This window comes from Peromyscus maniculatus, chromosome 17, assembly GCF_049852395.1.
Source record: "Peromyscus maniculatus bairdii isolate BWxNUB_F1_BW_parent chromosome 17, HU_Pman_BW_mat_3.1, whole genome shotgun sequence".
In the NCBI taxonomy this organism is placed as follows: Eukaryota; Metazoa; Chordata; class Mammalia; order Rodentia; family Cricetidae; genus Peromyscus; species Peromyscus maniculatus.
This window is the reverse complement of record NC_134868.1, coordinates 32,420,657-32,441,088: the sequence shown is the minus strand read 5'-3', so window position 1 is coordinate 32,441,088 and position 20,432 is coordinate 32,420,657. Positions and strand designations below refer to the sequence as shown.

The window sequence follows — 20,432 nt, the reverse complement described above, 5'->3', positions numbered from 1 at the left end:
GAGAGGGATTTCAGACCTCACCCCTATCTCTGGGAGGAGATCTGAATCAGACTCCAAGCCCCCAAAATCTCCCTTCCTCCCACTTCTCTTAGAACAGGTAGATGGATAATCTAAAGACACTCGTTCTTTTGACTATTGGCTTTTCTTTCGAGTGAAGAGGAGTAGCCAGGTGCTGGTAGAGAAGGCAGAGAAATGTCTTGCTGACTCCAGACACCCTGGGGTGAGGACAGAAGCCAAGGGCCAGGGGACAAGCTGGGAGCAGCCAGGAACACACAGGTCAATATCCCTTTTCACGTATGTGGGCGAGAAAGCAAATGTTCCAAGGATAGTTGGCGAGCAGATCAGAACACAGCATTCACGTGGAGAGCTACAAAGTTCGAGGCTGGAAGGGTAAGCTGGAGATGGAGCACAGAGGGAAACCCAGGCTGAAAGAGATGAGATTCCACTGGATAAGAGCCAAAGCAGTCAAATTGAAATCTTACTAACTAACTGTATGTCATAATTCCTGTATCTGTGTTCTGTTGTACTATATGTATGGAAATACATATGACATATTTCCAAGTGTACTTAAAATTATAGAAGCTAAATTTTGCTTTCATAAAGTAATTTATTTACAAACCCTTGTACAGCATAGTTTCAAGTATTTGCTGCTTCTCCCAAGCATCATTTAAAGTGAGAGCTGGGAGACAGCAGTGTTGGTTTCCTGGACAAAGCCAGGGCTCAGAGCCTACGGTGATGCTCGCTCTCAGAGCATGGTAGTGCTAAAGACCATGCAAGTCAAATCACTTAGTGTTTCATAAAGCAGCAGTGGGAATTCAGAGTAGAAGAGAGTGTCTATCTTTCTTCTTACGTTCCTCTTAACAACACCGTCAATATGTATTTATAATGTAAATTGCTGGCTTTAAAATACTTTATGTTGGGTGTTGAATACTTTTTTGTACATTTGTGTGGTTATGAGTGTATGGGATCGTGTTTTGTGTGTGTGTGCACACGTGTGTTGCACATGGGTGTTGGCACTTGGGTGGAGACCATGTCTGCATAGCAAGTGTCCACCTCTTTCAGTCTGTCTTAGGGCCACAGAGTGGCTTTCTCAGTGAAGTGGAAACCCTCTGTTTGGGCTGTGCTCGCAAGCCAGCAAGCTCTGGGGTCCAGCAGTCTCCCCTCCCCCCCCAGTGCTGGTTGGAGGCCAACACAGCATACTCAGCTTTTTATGTGGTTGCCGGGGATTCAAACTCAGGTTCCCAAATCTGCAGAATGAGTGTGCTTACCGTTAAGCCATCTCACTAGTCCTTGTTTTGATTTTGTGAGTCATTTTTTATAAAACCTACTCTTCCCACATTATTTAAATACCTTAAAACTTTCACTGATGAATGACTATCAGTTTTTGTTATGAGATAATTTAAATTTTAAATCACCTAGTAATGTAAATTGCTGCTGTTTAAAATTAAAATAGATGATTGGAGGAACTCTTGGTAAGGATTTTATATATTAATAATTATTTTAAGAAATTTTCTTTTATTATTTATCATAGAAATGACTGTTATTATTTTTGCAAAAATTTAGGTTCTTTTTCCAAGAAAGGAATTGTTGCAAATAAGTAAGAGACTATTTGAGCCGGGCGGTGGTGGCGCACGCCTTTAATCCCAGCACTCGGGAGGTAGAGCCAGGTGGATCTTTGTGAGTTCGAGGCCGGCCTGATCTACAGAGCGAGATCCAGGAAAGGCGCAAAGCTACACAGAGAAATCCTGTCACGAAAAAACAACAACAGAAGAGAGAGAGAGAGAGAGAGAGAGAGAGAGAGAGAGAGTATTTGAACTTTCAGTTATCTTTCAGAAGTAGCAGAGGTTATGACCTCATCAAAATTTCAAAATGAGTTATGAAGATGTAGATTTTGCTTCATTGTTAGAAGAATGCTAAAGAGGTTTTCTCACTTATATTTTTTGCTTTGGGGACCAGCTACGCTGTAGGCAGCCAGCTTTATTTACTACTTCAGTTTTTGAGCCAGAGTCTGCCTATATGATCTAGGGCTGGCCTCGAACTCTTGATCTTCTTATGTCAGCTGCCCCAATGCTGGGACGGGAGGAATGCATTGCCATGCCTCGCCGCCGCTGTTTCCCAATCCCCCTCTTGAAGACTTCACTGCTTCCAGCTCCAGCTGAATCCGAACAGTGCGCCCCCTGCTGTGCGTTCTGGCAGTGCAGGACTTCCTTTCACACATGCCTCTGTAGTGATGCCCAGTCTGCCTGGCTCTCTCCTCTGTCTCTGTGCTCCCTAGAACGGTTTTAAAGGAATTCCACTTAGGCTAAAAAAAAAAAAAAAAAAAAAGTTTCAATTTTTGAAATTTCTAAGACTCGACCTTTTAGATAACTTAACGTTTTGTCAAGCAGTTGGTTGGCTGAATTCAGTCTTTACAGAAATAGGAAAATAAAGACAGATTTTTCTGAAAACTTGTATGAGCAGTTCTTGACAGTTATGGCATATTAATAACGTGTCAAGACAGCCAGGCTTGCATTTTAAGAACTTCCTTGTTTCAAGTTGGGCTCGATTTTCACATTATCCTTCGTTTGCATATTCCAAATATAACTTGTGGTTCTGCACCATGGGGATGAGCTGGCGTGGGTTTCCTTCTTCCTCTGAGCACACAATAGGAGTGTTTTATTCTGAATTAGCTGAAGCCAAGTGAATTTAACAAAAGTTCCCTTAATCAACAGCAGTGTTTCAAGGATCTTCCCAAGATGCCAGTGATAACAGGCTCTGCTCACACATTGTGCCCGGAATTTAAGAATTGCCCAATTGGGGCATTCTTTTCAAAATTGAAAATGTAGTGTCAAAAGTGACTTCTCCACCCCCACCCCCCAAGAAATAACATCATAGCAAAACCACAAAACTAGGTATCCAGCTACATTTTTTGAGCTAAAAAATGGGTGTGAATTCTTGTAAAATTCCTTTCCCACCACAGTTTGATGGAAGGAATTTTTGACTAGAACTGAAACAAATGTGGTAGGATTCTAACAGCCGGCTGAGTTAAGTAACTTTGGGGGCAGTTCATGGGGGTGGGTTGAGAGGGTGTGTTTTGCCTCTGGAAAGAGAGTGAAGAGAAGAAAATCAGAGTGTCCTAAAGCGTTTATCAGTTCTTTGCCTTCAGACAAAAGACCTCTGCCATTTTCCAACCCCCATCCTGGTCCAGGCTCACACTTCCAGCATCTGGAATCTGAAATGTGGTGACTAACCCAATTTGTTTCCTGTGAACTGGCTGCTTTCAAAAGGTGCTAAGTACATAGGTTCTTTCGGATCATCTGGATTTTCTTGGCATCCTGGAACTGACAGGGCATTAAAGGTAGAATGAAGGTAATAGGAACTGTTTTTAAAACAGTCACGTTCATTTTTTAAAGTTTCTTTAAGAAGCAATATTAAATGCACCCCCTTGATTTGCTTCATTTTGCTGCTTTGATTTGCATTGATTCTGTTTATTTGTGCAGCATGGCCACTCTGCTGAAGTCCCTACCGATGGCCACTTGCTCCTTCGTCACGACAGCATCGTCTCCCACCTCGAAGCCACAGGTAGCTGGACCAGAGACAGACAGGCAGGCGGGGCATACTCGGATGTCCCCCAAACTCTAAAGAACACAGTGACTGGAATACTCAAACCAATAGTGTTTAGGGTGCAATTCCCTCAGAGTAGAGGTGACTGAATGTGCTCCCCCCCAACAGGGAGACATGGCCAGAGAGGGACCGGTCACCTTTCTCTCTTCCCTCCAACCCTGCTGAACTTGCACTGGTAGACTGTGTGTTCCTCTGCTTGGTTTCAGCTAACGCCCTGCACCTGTAAGCTGTGCTGAGCTGTGTCTGGTCATTCAAACCAGAAGCTACCAATGAAGGCCTGATGGTGCTGCCAAGGCCGCGCTACCAGCCCCGTAACTTTTGCTACTGCTATGAATCCTAATGTAAATATCTTATATGCAGGATATCTGATATGCAACCCCTGCAAAAGGGTCATTCGACGCCCCAAGCAGTTGAGACCCATAGGTTGAGAACCATTGCTCCAGAGCCATTGGGAATGGGTTTCATCTCATTTCCATCATAGGTGGACTGTGATGTTGGCTATAACTATACAATGCCTCAGTTTGTTCATCTCTACAATGAAATTAATGATAGACCTGATCTTACAGGAACATTGAAAAAGTTACAGGATGGGACAATTAAAAAAAAAAAAAGGTATCAGGGAGTACCGGGCACATTAAAAGCAGCAGAGACCTTCGGTATTTTAACAGCAGCACTTGTGAATTAGTGGCGGCTATAAAATAATTTTGGGAAGGGCATCTCCTGATGTTTGCCGTGGTGCCTCTGGGGTGACTGGCACTAGTAGCTTGGGAAATGGCAACAGGTGGTGCCCTGTGGCATTCAGGGTGATTTATTGGCCAGCCATTGCCGGAGAGTGCTCATGCTGAGACCAAGCCAGGGCAGAGTGCTGACTGGGCAGTACTCTGGTTACCACAGAGCCCAAGGCTTTGCTTTCATTATTTCACTTTTTGCTTCATTCTCTCTTCCCTTCCCCTGGGAACAGAGTTACACGCTTAAAAAAAAAAAGTCACGTTCCATCTATTTCAGTGAAAGCGCTCGATCTGGAGCATGGCTGTGTTTTCACTGCTCCTGAGGTAAGTGTACCCACATGTTACACGCCACCCGCTGTCTTCAGGAACTTTCCAAGATCCTGCATCAGCTGTTCATTTGTTGTATAACCTTAGGAGAAATGCTTGTCCAGGGGAAATTTTGAAATAGTACATTTTTGCCTTGACTTTCTGGCCGTACTGATCCAGTACTTTAAAAAGGAAGAGCATACGCCATTACTGCTGTACTGGTACGTTTGTGGTGAACTCAGTTGTGTCTTCACTTTTGACTTTTCTCTACTTGCCATTCACCTGTCTGGGGAATACCTTAGAGGAAGAAATTGTTCAGAAAGTTCGATATGGAGAAAAGAGAGGCTAAGCGTTAGGCAAAATAAATACAGAAAAGTGCTGTTCAGAAAAGCAGTACTGTTAGGTTCAGCGCTAAAGCTTGTTTTTGTTGTTGTTGGCCAGTCCAGGTGCAGCAGTCACCATTTCTAATTAAATAATACTTTGCTTTGGAAATTTTTTCCTCTCAAAGATAAGTAAAAAGAATCACCACCGTCCATGCCATATCCTTTCCCCCTTTTGGTGACTTATTTAACCTATAATATAATTTAAAACTTTGTGTTGGAATTTTAAAATTGTAGGAACATAGTTGATGTTGACTATGGAGATTACAAAATTGAAGTGTCTAATCTGAAGAAGAAAAAAATGGGAGCAGGGGAGGGGTAGGTAAGGATCCCTGCACTATACATCGTAACTGCATTTCTCTCCGCCAGTCCCGAAATGCACAGGGCACATTCCCCACCTCGAAACCGTCAGGGGAATGAGGAGGAAAAGCCTGGCTTCTAACTGGGACGAGCTAATTGGTCGCAGGCTCTTGGGACCACTGCCTCATGGCTTGCCTCCTTTTTTCGTCCTGTAGCATTTTTATGAGGGCATGTGATCATGGCACAGGGACTAAGTTTGACATATCAGCCTTGTCATAGGGCAGGAGTGGAAGAGTTTGTTTCTGTGACTTTTTGCATCAAATATGGAAATAAAGCCACAGTCCAGGATGGACATTTTTCCGTAACTAGCAGATTTCAAATGATACATAAGGGGGTTGGGAGGTTGGATATCTGCCCCCTGGTGTTGAATCATCTGGTATGAGGGTTTACTAGACCCAGAATTCTCTGCTGTCAAATTGATGACCTGGATTGAAGAAAGTTTAGAAGTTACATCTCCAGCTTGCTTAAGAAGTATTGATACTTAGAAGCTGTCATTCTTCAGGTTGGGAGTGGGTCAGGGAAGATTCACATGTATCCTTAGCCTCAATAAAATCATACAGAGACATGCACATAGTATTTATACCCCCTTTGTCTAATTATCTTCAGTCTCAGCTCACATGCATTTTTCTTCCTCAAATGAAGCTACTGTTTTAGCAGTTAACAAAATAATCATTTGTTCAAAAAGGATATGTACTTGTTTCTGCTCTCATCAGAATCCCTGATTCTACAGGGATGTTAGAGCCCAAATGTCCTAAGGCTAAGGACATAAGGCGGGTGTCACATGCAGCAGGTTCATAAGTTTCTGTTATTGATGATGAATATGATGAAGTTAAAGGAACCAGCACCCTACACCAGCAAATCATTGTGCCGGTGTGCAGCCCCTGAAGTACAAGCGGACGTGACTTAATGTCTACGGTTACATTGATGGATACACAGCATCAGTTGTCTTCAGTCTGCTGAATTACATGTCTCTGTAGACAAAGTCAAACAGACTTTTAAAATTGCAATATTTCTTTTGCACATAAGTTATACATATTTCTTGGAATTAACCCAGAGATAGATAATAACAATATGTATTAGATGAAGTACAAAATATGGTTAGGTTAATATTTTGGTTCAGACCTTTTTTTTTTTTTTGCTGCAATACAATGTGTGTGTGTGTGTGTGTGTGTGTGTGTGTGTGTGTGTGTGTGTGTGTGTGTGTGTGTACACATTACTGAAATCCACACTTTGGGCCAACTGGAGAATGGAGCTCTTTCTCTTCATTATTTGTTCCATTTGAAAAGAATGTGAGATAATACCACAGGCTTTGAACTTGTTTGTTTTAAAACCTCAAGCATAATAGGCACATGTAGTTTCAGACCAACCCATACTTAAAGCATGGATGGACGGCAGTTTTCATAAGAGAAATCTAAGCCTGCTTTGGGAAGCAGATTTTTCTTCTAGTGAATTTACATCTGCTCTTTTGTTCCCAGCTTAAGAGGAAAATGGAGTGGTTCTGACACATTCAATAAAGCTTTTGAGTGTATAACCACCATCCTTTACCTACATTTAGGCCATAGCTAGACTGTAAGTCCCTTAAATGAGAGGCCACACAGGTGTGAACCATTCTACATCTATTCCTAGTGCAACCTTGGCATTTGAGAAGGCTCAGAAACCTTGAACTGAATGAATGATTTAAAGGCAGGCCCTAAAGCTTGCCTTCTAGTGAGGGGTAAATTAGCCATTGAAGAGGAAAGGCATCCTTTCAACGTGTCTACAGAAACTACAGTAATTGGACCAAATAGTGAATCTTTTAAGTCACTTTTTTTCTCTCCCCCAAAAGCCCCCTGTTGGAGTCCCTTTATCTTGGCATGTGTGAGTGAACCCCAGAAATGTGTGGTTTTCTCATCTTTAACCCTCCTGATTGGTTGCTCTGACCCAAGTACCTACTAGGTAAAGGAGGGGGGAGCCCGCTGTCTGTCTTTGTCCAGTGGGAGAGGAGATGGCCGCAGAACCCTCCTTGTAACCTCCCTCCCCTCTTCCCTCCCCCAGGGTGCTCTCTTCACCATGATTCCCTGCAGAGCGGTGCTGACTTTCGCGCGATGTCTGATCCGGAGAAAAATCGTCACGCTGGACAGTCTAGAAGATTCCAAACTCTGCCGCTGCTTGACCACCATGGACCTCATCGCCCTGGGGGTTGGAAGCACTCTCGGAGCTGGAGTTTATGTCTTGGCTGGGGAAGTCGCCAAAGCAGATTCTGGCCCCAGCATCGTGGTGTCCTTCCTCATCGCCGCCCTGGCTTCAGTGATGGCAGGCCTTTGCTATGCTGAATTCGGGGCCCGGGTTCCCAAGACGGGGTCTGCGTATCTGTACACATACGTCACGGTTGGAGAACTGTGGGCCTTCATCACTGGCTGGAATCTCATCCTGTCATATGTCATAGGTATATTTCAAAAACAAATATCAGTTGTGGACAGGGTGTGAATGGCTCTCCAGAGAGCCCCGGAGCTAGGGGTAAACCTCCTCTTCTCAGCGGTGGGATGCTCCTGAGAGATCACTTCTTCCAGCCTCTTGTTTTTTGTCATCTCTAAAATACGTCCTCATTGCTGAAGTCTCTGATTATGCTTCACCTTTGATTTTGTGATTCTTAATGAGTTTGGAAGTTGTTTGGAGTTTTTTAAATACTTTTTTTTTTTTTTTTTTTTTTTTTCGAGACAGAGTTTCTCTGTGTAGCTTTGGAGCCTGTCCTGGAACTCACTCTGTAGCTCAGGCTGGCCTCGAACTTACAGAGATCCGCCTGCTTCTGCCTCCCGAGTGCTGGGATTAAAGGCGTGGGTCACCAGCGCCCGGCAACTCTGTCTTTTTTTTGTTTGTTTGTTTTGTTTTTCGAGACAGGGTTTCTCTGTGTAGCTTTGGAGCCTGTCCTGGATCTCACTCTGTCCTGGATCTCACTCTGTAGCCGAGGCTGGCCTGGAACTCACAGAGATCCGCCTGCCTCTGCAATACATTTTTTTTCTTTTCATGAGTTTGTATAAGGTGTGTGTGTGTGTGTGTGTGTGTGTGTGTGTGTGTGTGTGTGTGTGTGTGTATTAATTTGGTTTTCTAATATGGTTAAATTTTTCAGTCGGTGTGACCTAGGCCAGCCAGGTTTACCCAGGAATCAACTAATCAGATGAGTTACATTAATTTTCTACCAGTAACCTTTTATTCTCTGAACATTCTGCTTTGGGAAGGTACATCCAGTGTTGCAAGAGCATGGAGTGGCACCTTCGATGAACTTCTTAACAAACAGATTGGTCAGTTTTTCAAGACGTACTTCAAAATGAATTACACCGGCCTGGCGGAATATCCAGACTTTTTTGCTGTGTGCCTTATATTACTTCTGGCAGGTAAGAAAACGAATCATATGCTGTTTCCTGTAATGAACCACATCAATGGGCCCCGGGAAAGTAGGTCACACAGATTTGCAGCCTGGGTTCTCTGAATGAGGTCAGCATATCGTATCAAGGCCCGCTAAGGTCAGTGCCGGGTCACTGTGGGCTTTGTCTCCTCTCTGTTTCACAATAGGATTAAATGTACATGAAAGGGAGAAACCTCGCTTTGGAGGAACAGGCACCTGGAATGCAGTAAGTCATAGGATGGAGATGTCAGTTTTTGTATTGAGAGCATCCATTTTTTAATATTAATGAGAGACGTTCCTTTATGCCATTAATGCAGTTGTTAGGTCAGAGTGGGAACTGTACATGCAGAAGAATGAGATTCATCTGCTCTCATCCATGCTTGCACAGTTCTGCTTCCGTGGAAGTGGGTGCTGTGGATACAGGGCAAAGGCCAGTAGATCTGTGGCATTGTCTTTTCATAGAAACCATTGCCCCCGCAGTAAATGCTGAACTAAGATCCCTACTTCATATAGTATGTCAGGTGGGTTGGAGATGCGGATAGGATAAGCATTTAAAAACTAAAAGGAAACATGTGAATATTTGAAGGTCAAAGTCTGGGGAAAATCTTATTAGAAGTAGATACTAAAATAGGTACATGTTGGTTATTCTAACAAAATTTTACATTTACAAGCAATGGGTTAAGGTTAAAAGCAAGTTACTGGGATGAAAGTGAAGTTCATTGCGAGCATTTGGCTAACACACACAAGGGCATGGGCTCTCGATTTACCCCTGAAATAAACCAATTGAAGTCATTTTTAATAGGATGGAGATGGAAACTATATATTCCACGAATGACTGGCAGAGAGCTAATAACATTAGTATATAAATACCTCTTATAAATCAGTATGAATAAAATACTCTGGCTTAAAACTTGTAAAATGAAAGTGGGGCCCAAATTGTTTTGTATGAAAATGCATGTCCTGGGGCTGGGAAGATGACTGGTGGGTGAAGAGGCTGCCATGCAAACGTGAGTCTGGATCTCCAGGACTCATCTAAAAGCTGGGAATGGTCATGTGCATCTGCACCCCCAGCACTGGGGGTGAGGAACTAAGGCAGGTGGATTCCTTAATCCCTAGAGCCTATTGGACAACCAGCCTAGTCAAACTGAGGAGCTCTGGGTACAGTGGGAGCCTGTCTCCAAAATGAAGTGCAGAGCATTCGAGGAAGACACCCACGTCAACCTCTGGCCTCCATGTGCATTCTCATGCACACATGCACACCCCACATGGACATGCTATATACTACACACACACACACACACACACACACACACACACACACACACACTGCATGCCCTCCCATACACTTAATTTGTAAGACTACTGTAAGGAAAATGTTAGAAAATGCAGGGGGGTATTTATAAGATGGCAATGATGTCAGTGCTGTTTATAAAGTAAAAGCAAGAGTGACCTAATTATCTATAAATAAGGGATTAAAGTGTCTCCACATAGTATGTTATGCAGCTGCTAAAACTGATGATAAATTTGTTGGTGCAGGAATATATGTGTGTGCATGTGGAGAATTCTGCAGGGATATCATAGCTGATCTTCATTCTTTACACTGTTCTGTTTTTTCAAACTACTAGAATAGGATATTTACATTCCTAATATAAAGTAAATCTATCAGGTGAGAATGAATTTAACAGAGAATGTTTTTGGCATGGCACTTAGGAGAACTATTTTCTGGTGATATGATCAGAAGGTGCATGGCAGACTTTTACATTAGCCCTGGAATAGCTTTTAAGGACAGCCTTTCAAATTAGTTAGGTGTTGTAATAATAACCAGGACTACTAAACTGACATAGACAGTGTGGAACTCTTGAGTGTGAGCACAGTCTGCTCCCAGAAATCAAAGTCAGTGGTGTCTCTAAAGGCATTACTTCACAGAAAAGTGATGACGTGAACTGGCCATAGAATGGAAGAAACGGAAGGTAAATATGTGAATGCTGGTGCCATAATCTCCGGTGCATGTATTGGCATCAAGAATCCATTGCCTTTTCTGCGGGTAAAGAGCCCACGTTAATGCCTTCTCCTTTTCCGTAGGTCTGTTATCTTTTGGCGTAAAAGAGTCCGCCTGGGTGAATAAATTCTTCACAGCTATTAATATCCTGGTCCTTCTCTTTGTAATGGTGGCCGGGTTTGTGAAAGGAAATTTGGCCAACTGGAAGATCAGTGAAGAGTTTCTCAAAAATATATCAGCGAGTGCCAGGTAAAATATTTAGCCCCTCCTACTCCCCCCCGGTTCCCCTCCCCCCTCCACTCTTTCTCTTACATTTTAAGAGAACATACTTGCAAGTTCTCTTCAGAGCAGCTGTTCTCAGTCTTGTTGGTGCTTTCTGGAGGATGGTTCTAGGATGCGGCTCCTCTTCCCAGGCTCCCCACACTAAGGTAGGGCTGGGCTTCCAACTGAGCCGCTGGGTGAAGCTCTGCAGATGCTGGCCCCCAAGGCAGCCTCTAGGGCAGAGTCTAATCCTGCAAGAGCTCCCCCTCTGCTCCCCAACAGTTCACCAGCTCTAAATAACTAGGAATATTTTTGATTCTTGCATTCTGTGGTTTCTCCTTTGGGACCATCAGTTTCATGGTTTGCATGCTTTCAGGCTTTTAAGGATTTTGGAAGCCACATGGTGTTGCATGCCTTTAATCCCAGCATTTGGGAGACAGAGGCAGGCAGATCTCTGAGTTTGAGACCAGCCGGGTCTATAGAGTAAGTCTCAGGACAGCTGGAGCTACACAGAGAAACCCTGTCGTGAAAAAAAAAATTCTTTTTGGGAGCCTGTCTTAGTTAAAGTTTGTATTGCTGTGAGGACACACCATGAACACAGCAACTCTTATAAAGGAAAACATTTATTAGAGTGGCTTACAGTTTAAGAGGTTTAGTACACTATCATCATCGCTGGACATGGCAGCATGCGGGCAGCCATGGTGCTGGAGAAGGAGCTATATCTTGAAGGAGCTATATCTTGATCCCACAGGCAGCAGGAAGTGGTCTGAGACACTGTGCGTGGCTCTCTCCAGCAAGGCCACACTTCCCGTTAGTGCCACTCACTTGGGGGCCATTTTATTTTTATTAGTAGTATTACTTTCATAAGCAGACAAAAGATTACAGGAGTATCTATTATATGGTGTAAGGTGTATATACATGTTTTTTTATTTATATATGTCATTTCCAGTCATCCTGATAGGGGAAAGATAGTGTCTACTGGTCTTATAGTTTTTAATATATGGTAATGCATTAAACTTTCAGGATCATTAATCAAGCCTATGGGATTCTGTTCTAACTTTTTCAACTATATTCTAAGTAAATTTTGGGGTTTTTTTCAATTTTTTAATTTTATTTATTCAGTGTTTATCTGTGTGTTTGTGTTTGTGTGTTTCTGTATATCTGTGTGTGTGTGTGTGTGTGTGTGTGTGAGACTGTGTGTGTGTCTCTGTATGTCTGTGTAACTGAGATAAGTCGGTAGATGTCAGAAGACAGTTTACAAGAGTCGATTACCTTCTTCCAAAAAACTGTTCTGGTTCTGGGAATCAAACGCTGGTTGTCGGGCTTGTGCTTCTGCATTGTCACCGATTTACATCACTGTAAATTTACATCGCAATTACATCACAATTTACATTACATCACCAGCCCCTAGATGAATTTTAAAGATGTACAGTCTGCCTTTCTTTTTGTTTCATGTGTTAAAAATTGATTCTTTGCAGGGAGGAGGGGAGAGAGAAAGTTCCTTACCTTTATTGTAGAGCGTGGCTCACATACGAGATCTCTGATGTCAAAACCCTGCTTGCCTGTGTGCTCCACCTAGCACATGTCTATGTAGATCAGCACAGTGGTGCTCACAGAAGGCCGAGGGAAGAGGATTGACAGAAGTTTAAGTCTAGCCTGAGCTATATTGCAGGTTCCAGGCCAATGAGGGCTCATAGTGAGACCTTGTCTGTCTGTCTGTCTGTCTTGGCCTTCTGTATTTGCTGTTGAATAGCCTGTAGTTGGATGTCAGTGACACAGAGCGTTTTTTATTGTGAGGGAGTCTACCATGTTCTGTAGAACAAAATGACAGAATACAGTTTTGGTCTTATATACATTAGCTCCAAAGAGCCAATGAGCAACAACAGTCTTCCAAGGATGCGGTTTGGGAGAAATCACCAGAAAGTACAGTTTCTGTGAAGTGACTGATAGTGTCTGTTTTTTTTATTTATTTCAGAGAACCACCTTCTGAGAACGGAACAAGCATCTATGGGGCTGGGGGCTTTATGCCCTATGGCTTCACCGGAACTTTGGCTGGCGCTGCAACTTGCTTTTATGCCTTTGTGGGCTTTGACTGCATTGCCACAACCGGTAAGGGCGGTGTCTCCTCGATAGTTCGGAGCACAGGGTTCCACAGGGGTAGGGAGCTGCAGGTACAGCAGAGGGTCAAGGAGAGAGGATGAGATGTGGGGTGGGAAGGGTACCAACTCCAGATCCACCCGCGGCCCATGCTGCACCTGGTACAAAAGCCACTGGGTGAAACTCTCAGAGCACTGGTGTCTGTCCTGTCCAGAGCAGCACCTACCCTGAGGATATTATGACGACCACCTAAGACAACACATCTGGCTGATCGGATGAGGAATCTTAAATGATGCTCACAATTCCTTAACCTTTCAACTAAAAGTTCTTTGTCTTCCAGAATGGTCATTGTCTTAAATTGTCTCTTCCATTCACCAGGCAAAATACTATACCACTTCTTTTCTCTTTATCCCAAGTGACAAAATACTCACCCTGGCATCTTTCAAGCTTTCCAGGTGCATAGCCTGGTAATTCACTCATGTATCTGGGGAGCTTCAAATGTTAATATTGTAAGAAGGATATTCTGATTTTTTTTTATAGAAACTAAAGTTTCATATAAATAGATAAAATAAATTTGTTTGAAGCCTTGCAGTTCAAAAGCTTACAAAATACCAGTGTGGCTGTTTCCCACATCAACTGCCATTCTAGGTCTAAACACTTAAGAAGGGCTCACGGGTCGTTTCCCCCCCAACTTTTCGCAAGTAAGAAACTGACGTGTATATTCTGTTCTCTTCTCCCTCTGATAATTGGATCATTTTTTGTTAATACCAAAGTATCCTGAAGAAGAGAAAGGAAATTTCACATGAAATAGATAGAACCCACTAAGAATGTAGAAGGGTAAAAACATGGTAGAATGACCATGGAGGCAGGGGGTGAAGAATGCTTTGATTCACAGGAAGTTTCTAAGCTGTTTGACTGTTAACTAACCATGCAAACCTTCTGTCTGTGTTTCCTTAGGTGAAGAGGTCCGGAATCCCCAAAAAGCTATTCCCATCGGAATAGTGACTTCCTTACTGGTTTGCTTTATGGCCTATTTTGGGGTTTCTGCAGCTTTAACGCTTATGATGCCTTACTACCTCCTGGATGAGAAGAGCCCCCTTCCTGTAGCATTTGAATATGTTGGCTGGGGTCCCGCCAAATACGTGGTTGCTGCAGGCTCCCTCTGCGCCTTGTCAACAAGGTACATGGTGTTGTCCGTGGGACTGGGTCTCCCAGGGGTCTTGCAAAGTGTAGTCAATATCTTCAAATTTGCTTTAGTGGGTTTTAAGGATAGCTCTGTGGTTGAATTTGTGACTAGCATTCTGGAGGCCCTGGGTCAGTACCCTAGCCACTGGTACCACAAGATGGATTTTGTATATTCTAAAAATATCCTAACATGAGGAATGCATTATACAACTATGCACTCAATGAATAATTTGCCCAGAACCTCCTTCTAAAAATCTTGAGTGATTCCAAAAAAAGAAAAAGCGACCATCATCAGCTAAGCCAGTTTTTTTTTCTTCAAGATAATGGTGTTCTAAGCTACAATAGTAATATACATAGCACTGAGACCCCCACATACCTGTGCCACACATAATCACATATTACATTACACACCTTTGGGGTGTTCATGCTACCGCCATCAGTATTGTTCACATTGTTTCAGTTAGAGACCATACACAGACTTCACCCTTGGGACAAGTCTCTGTAAAGCAACAGTGTGTCTGGGACCAGAAGCCATACGCTCTGTCATTTTTTAAAATGGAAATGTGCTTCTGACTGTGACATACTGAACCTTTTTTCCTTATAGCACTGATCAGAGTGGATTTATTCAAGAGACAGAAATTACCATTCTGACATTACCAGTGGGCATTATTTATTTATATGAAAGGCAAAGGGAATTTGACTGTCAAATGTTCAGATTTCCAGGAGCTCCTCATTTAATATGTTACAGCTCAGGTTTCCAAAGCCTCTCATATGATCCAAAGCAACACACTTTGTTCTAGTTCCTACCACACTGCAGAGTAGAACATTCTCAAAGAGAAAAGCTTTTTGCCTGAGAATTCCTTTTTTAAATTGAGAACAGTTTTCACAATTCTGAAACTAGACATTTTTCTCAGTATAATTTATCACCGTGATTTTTATTTTTCTTCTTTCAAATGTACTTTTAGTTTCTAGTGTCCTGGTCCCAATAGTACTAAGCAAGTTTAGGAATTCTCAGTCATCTGCTGTTGGTGAGGTTTATTATGAAGAATTTTGAAGAGTTTGAAGTCCAAACTTTGAAGACACTGTGCCACCATGATCTTCAAAGCCTGTGGCTACATCAACTACTGATGCGCAGCCTACTACTATGGTTGGGCCTTGCACATATATAATTTGGATTTTTGGAAACTTTTGCTGTCAACTTTGGAAAAAAAGTCTCTCAGTTTACTGTGTTGGGTTGGCATTGTACAGAAACCAACAGCCACATTGGACTAGAAGTGTTAATTTTTTTCCATTTGTGCAAGGGTAACACACTGAATTAAATATGTATGGTCTCATCTGTGCAGGTTTGATGACAGAAACTAAAATATTCTCTAAACAATGGGGTAAAAAAGAAAAAGAAAATAGTTGTTTTTGGAGACGAGGTCTTGCTGTGTAGCCAGTTAGCCTGATTCTCGCTGTGAAGTCCAGGCTAGCCTCAAAATTCAGCCATCTTCTGCCTCAACTTCTCAAATGATAGGGTTTCAGGCATGAGCCACCATGCCCAGTCAAAAACAATAAGAAAGCTTTTAGAATCGAATATTTTACCTCTTTTTCTTAGTTACTTTCACAGCTGAATCATATGAAGAATGACACAATAGTTAAACATAAATAATTGAATTTACCTTAAGCAAAAATTGTCCATTAAGCCTCACTGTTACTAACACTTAATTGTAGCTCTTTCTATATACTAAATCTATAGTATGTTGTTATTTTAAGCCATTGTTTACCTTGATAATTTTGATGCTTGGAACTATTACTTGTATCAAAGATCAAGCTAGAGGTTGCAAAATCATGGTAATATGAAAAATACATAATCGATGTATAAGTGGGTGACTTACTGTGACATAAAATGGATTAATCTTTTTTAATGACCCATTAATTTGGGAATTTTGCCTTCTGAATTGTTAACACTAAAACATCTTGGTGTTTCATCCTTCATTTTATTTTGCAAAGTCTAATTCACTTTTAATTCAGTAACAATCATGGATACAAACAAATGACTTGCGATACTGTTGTCAGTCTTATAATTTGTGTGGGCAGATATTTGCAAGAGTACTACTGGGTAACACAATGGCCGTTATTGGCAGGTGTGTTTAAATGCCCAGTTATATTGCACTGTAAGCCTGTGTGAGTCTTTGGTCCCAGCTGCCGCGCTGAGTGTATTACAATCACTGTGTTTCTCTTCTGGGTGTGATCATGCATGTCTTTGCCGTGTTTGCCATACTGCATGTCTTTGCTTTTTACCCAGTCTTCTTGGATCCATTTTCCCAATGCCTCGTGTAATCTATGCTATGGCGGAGGATGGGTTGCTTTTCAAATGTCTAGCTCAAATCAATTCCAAAACGAAGACACCAATAATTGCTACTTTGTCATCGGGTGCAGTGGCAGGTGAGAGAGTTGACTTTTACTAAGAAAAGGGGGATCGTTTTCATCCAGAACTCTGGAAAATGTGGCGTTAGGTGGTTCTCTGTTTTGATTAATGTAAGGTTCAGTAACTTTGTGACTTTCCTATTTTGATATTTTGACTTCTTTGTGTACCTATATGTACGCTGGTAGAGTGATACTCAACTCACGTTGGATTATGAATTTTTCTGTTCTAGTCTTCTGGGTTCTATGTTCCCCTTACCCCGCATTCTGTTTGCCATGGCCCGGGATGGCTTACTGTTTAGATTTCTTGCGAGAGTGAGTAAGAGGCAGTCACCCGTTGCTGCCACGTTGACCGCGGGGGTCATTTCTGGTAAGCTTTACAAACCCGGGGTTTCTCCATCATTGGACTAAAACGTGCTGTGCGCATGCGTGGACTTAAAAAGGGTCTGCATGCTGTGCATGTAAGTTAAGATCAAAATCTTGGGTAAATTAGTGTGTGAATCTTGGGATTAACATCTGACAATTATGGTGATGGTGAAACACTGAAATTCATTCATAACTAATCACTGGGGATTCTGTGTTTTTACTACTTTAACCATTCAGGCATCTAACCAATGTACAAGGAGTTAATGACTCTCCACTATGTATTAGGTATCACTCTTCTAACTGGTGAATAAGCACATAAAGTTATAATTTGGGCACAGAAAAAAGTTCTAAGTTGAACCATTGCTTAATATTGGAAGTACTAATTTTAAAATAATGATTGCAGGACTTTTGAAAAACTAAACTTTACCAACTCTTAGTCTACCGTAAGAAAAGAAATGCCAGAGATAATCTGAAGTTGGTTGTCCTCACTGCCCAGAGTGAAGTGGGTTGCCCAGCAGGGTTAGACTTGTACCTTCTCAGCCCCCATTAGGAACCCAGTTGTCCTTCAGTAATTTGGACATGCGGGTTTTGCTTTTAGAATACAGATTGCCTACACTTTGACATGCTATGGTGTCCATGTTAATTACCTCTGGTCAGGTTCTTAGAGCATGCAGGAATTTCCAGGGATGGTATAAACTGAGACAGTAGTCTTAAGGGTCCCGACACAGAAAGAAGAGAAAGACTGTAGTGAACTTTATAGCTAAGTGAATTGAAACTATCTCAGGAGTAGATGTTTGAATAAAAACTCTGACTTTGTTAAGACTCCAATGTGCTGGGAAGTTGGGATCAAGAATGTTTTATTACCTATCCAGTTGGTTTTTCTTTCAGGTCAAGAAACATTTGCCTAAGTAGTTTTCACCTGGCACACATCTTCTAAATCTGACACTTGAGATGTATGTAAGAAGGTCAAATCATTTTTCTCAGGCTTAAATTTCTGCCCTCATAAAATGATTTTTCTAGGTCAGTGGTTATCCACCTGTGGGTTGCAATCCTTTTGAGGTTGCATATCAGATATCCTGCATGTCAGAAATTTATATTACCAGTAGCAAAATTATAGTTATGAAGGAGCAACAAAATAATTTTATGGTTGGGGGGTCACTATAACATGAGGAACTGTACATGAGGTCAGCACATAGGAAGGTTGAGAAGCACTGTTCATCATAATGGTAAGGCGAGCCACGTCATAAATACTTCTCCACAAAGTAAAAAGCTTTCCCATTAATAATTCTACCTTGAATGTAGAATTTTAAAGAATTTAAGTTTTCCTTCATTTAGGAAGAATGGAATTTAACATTATAGTAAGACAGTTAATGGTGGAATGTTTTCTAAAATATTGTATATTTTACATCCTCACACCCAAATTTGCAGATTTTTCGATTTAGATTGGAGAGTTTATATGAATAATTAGTATTTGGCTATCTGTGGTCATCACAAGCATGCTAAAAGTTTAATAATCTATTATATAAGTATACTAGTAATGAGATGTTTGCAGAGGGAGGCATGTGGTGTATATTCAGAGAGAAGATGAAATATTGTGGAGTTGTAAGGGCAGGAAAGTTCTGCCAGTATCTACCCATTGTAACCTTCTTAAGTCAACCTGTCTATAAGACAGGAATAATCCTATCAAGGAAGACCATGGGAAGTTGCTGGATTTGGTAAAAAAAAAAATAAGTAAATAAACAAATAAATAGTCAACAAATACTGTACATTTTATATACCTAAAATGGAAGTAATTTCCTCTGCATGCTAGGGTCATTGATGGAAGATAAAGTGAGGTTATAGACTATAAAAATTGTAAAGAAGGTAAAGAAGTCTAGGACATCATATTGAATGTGGTGTTATCTATTTACTAAGATAGGGTGGTAAGTTCAGCTAATATAAGGTATTTTTACTTTTTAAGATTATTGAGATTTCGTGTACAGGATCGTAAGTTGATCTTTCCCATCTAATCAGTCTTCCAGAATGTGTGGCTTTAATTTGATTGGAGTTTACTCTACATCCCAAAATGTCATTTTATTGAAAAATACGTATTATTTTTGTAAAGACTACTTAAAATGTTCTGAGTCGCATATGACTTGATACAGATAGAATTTAAAGTGATTATATAATCTGTTATATAGAAAATTGGTATTGCCTGGCAGTGTTTCTTTACCTTCCAAGACCTCAAAACGCAGTATTTTGTTATTTAATATTTTCACACTTGGTCAAGCCAAGTATGTCTTAAATAATCGTACCAGATGTATTTAGTGTTTCCTAAAGAGCTGGGGGCTTTGAAGTGTTAGTGTTATCAGTTTATATGGCCCAGAGACCATCTTATGATGTTGTGATGTTGATCTGTTATTGGTACCCAAAGAGAAAAGTGTCAGTCAGCTGTCCCTGACTGAGTGACCAACTATAAGAAATGTCCTCAGAGGCCTTCGGCTTTACCTTTCTTATCTGTTTCCCAATAGCTGTGATGGCTTTCCTTTTTGACCTGAAGGCTCTTGTGGACATGATGTCCATCGGCACCCTCATGGCCTACTCTCTGGTTGCAGCCTGTGTGCTCATCCTCAGGTAAGTCTCTGTAGGTTCTGAAGGGTGTGTGCCCGGTGGGATACAGGGAGCAGAGACAGGAAGGACTACAAAGAGCCGCCAGTTTCACCAAAGTGGGAGGCCCATTAAAGCAGTAAGATGGAGTATGGGAAGCAGACTTGGCTTTTAGCAAAAAGTCAAGGTTAGTTTGACCCTTACCGATAGCTGGTCCCAGTCTACAAGGCAGTTTATTAAAATGTGTGGAGATACATAAACGTGTTGTGTTTTTGGAATTGTAAATACTAACAGACAGACAAATAGAGCCCTATTCTTGTCTACTACACAGCACTGCCTTTGTTATATTAGCAATATATCCTGAATATTTTCCCAAGTCAATAAATGTATATCTCCCAAATATGTATGTACTTACCAGTACTTTTGGCATTAACAATTTAGTGCTAAGATTTTTCCTAAAGACCTTATCATGGAGACACCAACAAATAGATGTAAATGGTGCTCACAGAAAAGGTAGATTGACAAGTGTGAAGAAAACATAACTGACTTGAGTAACAGTAGGAGAACAGTGACGTAAAAGAGGGTACATTTTTTCAGTGGCTTCTTCTATGGTTAAAAACTGCCATTTCAGTATATTGATAACTATTCCAATTTGAAGACACAAAGCTACAGCATTTGGATTTGTTTAAATAACATTACAGATGTACATTAAGAAATAATGAATGTTGATGTCTGCATACGTTCCAAGATGAACTTGTACTGAAATGCTAACG

General features: G+C 41.5%; 1 protein-coding gene across 3 annotated transcripts in view; it reads left to right on the top strand.

Moving 5' to 3' along the window:
- Nucleotides 1-20,432, top strand: part of Slc7a2 (solute carrier family 7 member 2) — a 58,944-nt gene that overhangs the window by 27,957 nt on the left and 10,555 nt on the right. For 2 of the 3 annotated variants that reach the window (XM_015989988.3, XM_042262854.2), the window contains exons 2-8: nucleotides 7,412-7,802; nucleotides 8,593-8,748; nucleotides 10,842-11,007; nucleotides 12,995-13,128; nucleotides 14,074-14,296; nucleotides 16,589-16,728; nucleotides 19,584-19,686. In XM_015989988.3, coding sequence (XP_015845474.2) covers nucleotides 7,427-7,802; nucleotides 8,593-8,748; nucleotides 10,842-11,007; nucleotides 12,995-13,128; nucleotides 14,074-14,296; nucleotides 16,589-16,728; nucleotides 19,584-19,686 — 1,298 coding nt within the window. In that variant the 5' untranslated portion in view covers nucleotides 7,412-7,426. Of the gene's footprint in view, nucleotides 1-7,411; nucleotides 7,803-8,592; nucleotides 8,749-10,841; nucleotides 11,008-12,994; nucleotides 13,129-14,073; nucleotides 14,297-16,588; nucleotides 16,729-16,940; nucleotides 17,078-19,583; nucleotides 19,687-20,432 lie in introns of all 3 variants that reach the window. The other variant, XM_006996679.3, reaches the window with a different exon arrangement.